At 50.0% G+C, this 6,067-nt stretch overlaps 3 protein-coding genes across 3 annotated transcripts; 2 read left to right on the forward strand and 1 right to left on the reverse strand.

Annotated features, from left to right (window-relative positions):
• Positions 1–1,467: 1,467 nt before the first annotated feature.
• On the forward strand, positions 1,468–2,306 carry LOC132383824 (histone H4-like). The gene has a single exon (XM_059955032.1). It carries the CDS (start codon positions 2,052–2,054, stop codon positions 2,304–2,306), a length of 255 nt encoding a protein of 84 aa, XP_059811015.1. The 5' UTR covers positions 1,468–2,051.
• Positions 2,307–2,993: 687 nt separating this feature from the next.
• LOC132383764 (histone H3) lies at positions 2,994–3,404 on the forward strand. The gene has a single exon (XM_059954966.1). It carries the CDS (start codon positions 2,994–2,996, stop codon positions 3,402–3,404), a length of 411 nt encoding a protein of 136 aa, XP_059810949.1.
• An 880-nt stretch (positions 3,405–4,284) lies between these two features.
• LOC132383634 (histone H1-like) lies at positions 4,285–4,902 on the reverse strand. The gene has a single exon (XM_059954830.1). It carries the CDS (start codon positions 4,900–4,902, stop codon positions 4,285–4,287), a length of 618 nt encoding a protein of 205 aa, XP_059810813.1.
• Positions 4,903–6,067: the final 1,165 nt, after the last annotated feature.

The following is a 6,067-nucleotide window of genomic DNA, read 5'->3' on the forward strand; positions in this document are numbered from 1 at the left end:
CAGTCTGATTTTAGCTTCATAAACCTTCCATATCCTTCTGACTAAATTCAGGATCTCTCCATTCATCCAAAGTTCCCTTACCTTACCGTCCTTGTCCTTACTCCTTACAGGAACATGCTGATCCTGAACGCTGAGCTGCTGGTCTTTAAACAACTCCCACATGTCAGATGTCGACTTGTCTGACAGTGGCTGCTCCCAATCAATGCCCCTTGGCTTCTGTCTTACTCATAACTAACGAACAAAATAAATGGTGATCGTCAGCTGGCCTGGCTCGTTTCCCTAAACTAATTCCCGTCTGTTCTTGCCTCTGGTGGGGCTCTGTACATAATGTTTCAAACACTCCTCGGAATCGCTGAAGAAATCTTGAGCATCTCAGCATTGAGCAAGATCCAGTCAATTCGAGGGAAGATAAAGCCCCCCACTATGACAGTTCTGTTCTGCACCTCTCCCTAAACATAAACCTCTGTGTACCTCCACCTCCCGGTGGTTATTGGGGGCCAATACTATAATCCAGTCCGTGTGACTGTAGATTGCCTCTGTAAGTGAGCCCCCCAGTTTGCTGTGACATTCCCAGTGGGGTAACCTCTGCATTTTATAACCCCCCTCCTCCCCACTCACATGTAAAACAATGAAACCTAGAGATGTTGAGCTGAACGTCCGACAACATAATACTCCTAATGTTGAAATAAACTTCTTTCAGCCCACCAATCCCACCATGTTTATTGGCCTGACATTGGCTCTCGTTCTTTTCAGACTGTCTTGTCATACATACATTCTCCCACTTGCTACTCCAGTTCCAACTCCGCCAAGTGACACCATCAAACCTCCTGGTGAGGATATTGGTTCCCCTCCGGTCCAGATGGAAATGGCCTTGTTTGTCCCGGTCTCCCACCTGACTGGAAGGGAGCCGATTGATCCATGAATCTGAAGATCTCCCTCCTGCATCGGTTCCTCAGCAGCAATTGTTTCCTCACCACACCAGCACAAGGTTTGGGCCACAATTCGATAATTACAATCCTGGAAGTCCTGCTTTTTAACCTATTTCCTGAAAATCACTGTGTAGGACCTGATACCTGCTCGTTTAACCCTTCCGTGTAGCATGAAGAAAGCTCCCGTAAACATATTGGCTCCCCTCCTTGGACCCGTCTCACCTTTCCCTCGGGACCTCAATGATCCTCGTACCTAAAGCCGTCACCCACCTCACACCAGCTCCTCAGCCACCACTTTACCTGGTCTTTAGAAGGCACCAAAGCGAGGTCTGTATATCCTTATATCTGCCTATGTATCCTGTTCCTTTATGTGACCGGACTTTCATTTCCCTCGTGATCCAGGGGAACAATTGTTCTGATGAATTAACCCTCTCGACTGCACCCTCGCCCACCAACTGCTGTGTGTGAGGACGCTCGCATTGGTCCTGGGGCCGGGGAGGGACAGACTGAGGTCCTCGGGGAGTAGCGGAATGGAAAAGCACTCCTATAATTTAAAACAGGAGAATCAGCAAATTTCCAGAAATCTTCCAGTTTGTACGTGTTTCATACCATCTTGGACAATGACTCCCATCCACTCCAAAACGTACTGGTTAGGCACAGGAGTACATTCAGCCAGAGACTCATTCCACTGAGATGCAACATTGAGTATCATAGGAAGTCATTCCTGCCTATGGCCATCAAACTTTACAACTCGTCGCTCGGAGTGTCAGACAACCTGAGCAAATAGGCTGATCCTGGACTTATTTCCACTTGGCATAATTTACTTATTATTATTGAGTTATTTATGGGTTTATATTGCTATATTTCTACACGATTTTTGGTTGTTGCGACTGTAACGAAACCCAATTTCCCCCGGGATCAATAAAGTATGTCTCTCTGGAGTGGATGTGGAGGGGATGTGTCCTATAGTGGGGGAGTCTAGGATCAGAGGACACAGATAGAGTGGATGTGGAGAGGATGTTTCCTATAGTGGGGGAGTCTAGGACCAGAGGACACAGATCGAGCAAGAGCGCTTTCTGTTGGAAATTAGCGGGTGTGGTAAAGTGAAGGCGGAGCTGGACGATGAGAGTGTTCCGGGATAACATCCAGGGCATCACCAAACCGGCCATCCGGCGTCTGGCTGGCCGTGGCGGCGTCAAGCGGATCTCGGGTCTGATCTACGAGGAGACCCGCGGGGTGCTGAAGGTTTTCCTGGAGAATGTGATCCGGGATGCGGTCACCTACACTGAACACGCCAAGCGCAAGACAGTCACTGCCATGGATGTGGTGTACGCTCTGAAACGCCAGGGCCGCACTCTCTATGGCTTCGGCGGCTGAAAAACTCCCACTTCCTCCCGAGAACAACACAAAGGCTCTTCTAAGAGCCACCCACCGCCTCACAGAGGGAGCCGTGTCCACAACCTTTTAATTATTTTTATCGATATATTTGGCTGAGCTACTTTTGAAACAGATTAATCATTCCGCTTGAAATATATATATAGCTGCGATTGTGCCTTTCCAGGCGGTGATTACCGTGAATGCTGGATGCATTTATATCGATCTTAAGCATTCTGTCCATCTCGGACAGAAATCAGTTCACTCGTTTTGAGAGTCGATTCCGTAATCATGCATTCAAATCTTCACTGAGGGAATTAGATATTAAATGAAACTGAAAGTACATGATCCGTGATAGAATTAATTGTAAATAATAAGTTATCAGGCTGGGTGCTCTGAAATTGGCGGGCGGTTCGAAATTAATCGGGCGCCAATCACAGTGCATTCCGATTGGATGAAGTCCGACCGCCAATTAACAATTTCCCATTTTGTCGTAAATTGTTATTCGCCGCCAGCCTGCATGAAATCAATAAACCAATCGCAGCAAGGAGATCCTTTAACAGACAGTTGGTGCACAGCCAATCATAAGCGGTGGGACTGCACTTCCCAGCGGTATAAAAGCCTGTGCTGGAGCCCGTTTCGTCTATCTTGTTCCTGTATTTCAGCCTGTGTCCTCACTCCTGAAGCAGAATGGCCCGCACCAAGCAGACAGCGCGCAAGTCGACTGGCGGAAAAGCTCCTCGCAAACAGTTGGCGACCAAAGCGGCGCGGAAGAGCGCTCCTGCCACCGGCGGAGTGAAGAAGCCTCATCGCTACCGGCCCGGCACCGTGGCTCTGAGGGAGATCCGGCGCTACCAGAAATCCACCGAGCTGCTCATCCGCAAACTTCCCTTCCAGCGCCTGGTCCGGGAGATCGCTCAGGACTTCAAAACCGATCTGCGTTTCCAGAGCTCGGCCGTCATGGCCCTGCAGGAGGCAAGTGAGGCTTACCTGGTCGGGCTCTTTGAGGACACTAACCTGTGCGCCATCCACGCCAAGCGAGTCACCATTATGCCCAAGGACATCCAGTTGGCCCGCCGCATCCGCGGGGAGCGCGCCTAAGCCCAATCTACACACCAAACACCTGAAAAGGCTCTTTTAAGAGCCACTACCACGGCAAAGGAAAGGGCTGTAGCTTGCTCATCATTGTTGTAGTTGCGACCTGTCCTGCCGATCGATTTTGCACTAATTATCCCGTGCTCCCAGTGTAGTTTAGCGAGGGACAGGAGCTGAACGCGCTCACTTCCTGTCAGGGTCTCATCTGGCCCTTCACTTCTCTCACAAACCTGTCGTGTACAGCTGGTGCGGCTGTTACCGTTTTGTTTGCTTTGGACATGGGGATACGTTCGTGCCCGCTGTGCTTGGAGTGAAGCATGCCGACGCGAGGGGTAACAGTGGGGGAATTCAGGGGGCGGTGACTGCCAAGAAATAGTGATTTTTAAGATTAGATTTCGCTCTTGTACATTTTTGATATTGGTGTTTTGTGTAAATTAACAATGTCGTTTTGTAGCTGGGGCCTGCATGAAGGTCAGTCGGCAATGCCACCGGGTAGTTTATCATATAGCCTCCCGCTGCAGTCCGTCCCAGAGACGGATCCCTCTCTCAACACGCCCCCTCCCCTCTCGCGTAGGTTTCAGCAGTTCCCAATCAACTCAGCTGAATCTCCGCTGGTGTCAATGTCGGTCACTCTCGCCCAGATCGGAGAAGGAATTGGTCCTGAAACTGCCCACATCCCTTATCTCTCAATCTCAGCTCGGGCATCCGTGTCTCATTTCAGACACCGCACCAAATGTCAGAGGTACCGGCAATCTCGGGTTCCATTGAGTTCTCAATCGGACCCAGCGCGGGAATCACAACACTCCGAATCAGCTCTTTTCTGAGATGTGGGTGGCTCTGAGAAGAGCCGTTGGGTTCAGATACACACAAATGGTGGATTCTCAATTCACTTTTTGACTGCTGTCTTCTTGGGTTTCGCGGGTTTCGACTTCGGCTTCTTGGCCGCCTTCGTCTTCGGGGTTGCGGCTTTCTTGGGGCTCTTGGGCTTCGGCGCCGCTTTCTTAGCCACGGGTTTCTTTGCTGCCGCTTTTTTAGCCGCTGGTTTCTTACCTCCCGCTTTTTTAGTCGCTGGTTTCTTTGCTCCTGCTTTCTTAGCCGCTGGTTTCTTGGCGCCAAGCTTCTTGCTGGAAGATTTCTTTGCCGCTGGCTTGTTCGCTTTCTTCACCACCTTCACGGCAGTTTTCCCTTTACCGGATTTAAAGGATCCCGAAATACCCGAGCCCTTGGCCTGAACCAAGGAGCCGCTTTCCAGTTTCCTCTTGATGCTCATTTTGACCTGGTGGCGACGTTTCGCCACATCGACACCGCTGTCGGCCAGAGCCTTCATGATGGCCGCACCGGACATACCCTTCCTATCGTGACAACCCGTCACGATCTTATCGATCTGTTCGCCCAGCGAGGGACCGGTTGGTTTGCTCCGGACAGCCGCCTTCTTCTTGGGAGTCTTCTTTGCGGCGGCGGGTGCGGCTGGAGGAGCAGTTTCGGCGGATGCTGTCTCAGTCATGTCGGCGACTCTGGTAAATCCTTCTCACAATCAGAACTGAATGAGAAATGAAGCGAAAGGCGGCGGCACAGAGCAATTTAAAGGCAGCGAGCGGACGGGGCGGAGACATCCTGCTGGCAGCTCCCGGCGGCTTCATTTTTCTGTGTTTCTCTCTCCTCAAAAACTCGCCGATTCCAATTCAAATCGGTCGCTGCGGAGACTCGGACTAGTCCCTGTCCGTCCCTGAGGCCGGAATGTTCGCTGGAAAGAAAGTTTAATCGGGATTAAAGGCAGCGCTTTCTATTTTAACCCATTTCGTTACTGCATTGCCCGCGTTCTCTCTCCCTATCATTGACCTGTTCTGTTTTATGGCTGAAATATTTAATCGAATTAAAACTTTGCGGTTAATTCCCTCTTCCGGAATGATCTGGGGAGTCGGGCGCTTCCGTAACAGAAAAATCTTTTCATTTTCAACAGGAGGTGCTGAGAAATCCTACGATGTGTTCGGACTCACAAACACAGTGACACTGGTCTAAGCCGCCCGCTCCTTTAACTCACTCTCTCTGACACAATACACACTCAATGCTGACGGAAATCAGCAACTCAGGCAGCATCAATGGTGGGAATAAACAGCCGACATTTCGGGCTGAGACCCTTCCTCAGGACTCTGGTGGGAGATGCTGCCGGACTTGCTGGGTTCCTCCAGCATTTTGTCCGCGTTGTTCGCGATTCCCAGAATCTCTTGGCGTTCTGCTGACACAATGTTCACATCTGCACCTTCATCGCATTGTTCTGCCGTCAAAATAAAATGACAGATTCCTTGTCATATAACACGGTGATAAATGATTCTGATTCCAAGGAATAAAGGACAACGGACATTGTCTGACCAAACTCTCTGTGTAACTGAGAACCTCAGGTCCGGGAAACATCCTTGGAAATCTTTTCTACTCTCTCCCCAGTTTAACCACCTTTCCTATAACGGTGACAAGAGCTGTACACAATACAAGTGTGGCCTCCCAGTCACTTACACAACTGTAACACAATGTCCCAACTGATATACTCAGTCCCCTGACTAATGAAGATCAGCATGTTAAACCCCGTTCTTCACCACCCTGTCTGCCAGTGACACCACTTTCAATGAACTGTGTGTGAGAGATTTACCCCTAAATCTCTCCGGCCCATTACA

This window comes from Hypanus sabinus, chromosome 31 (genome assembly GCF_030144855.1).
Source record: "Hypanus sabinus isolate sHypSab1 chromosome 31, sHypSab1.hap1, whole genome shotgun sequence".
Taxonomy (NCBI): domain Eukaryota; kingdom Metazoa; phylum Chordata; class Chondrichthyes; order Myliobatiformes; family Dasyatidae; genus Hypanus; species Hypanus sabinus.

What these genes read in the sequence shown, in the direction of transcription:
- LOC132383824 (XM_059955032.1), top strand. Translation starts at nt 2,052, where the DNA reads ATGAGAGTGTTCCGGGATAACATCCAGGGCATCACCAAACCGGCCATC.
- LOC132383764 (XM_059954966.1), top strand. Translation starts at nt 2,994, where the DNA reads ATGGCCCGCACCAAGCAGACAGCGCGCAAGTCGACTGGCGGAAAAGCT.
- LOC132383634 (XM_059954830.1), bottom strand. Translation starts at nt 4,902, where the DNA reads ATGACTGAGACAGCATCCGCCGAAACTGCTCCTCCAGCCGCACCCGCC.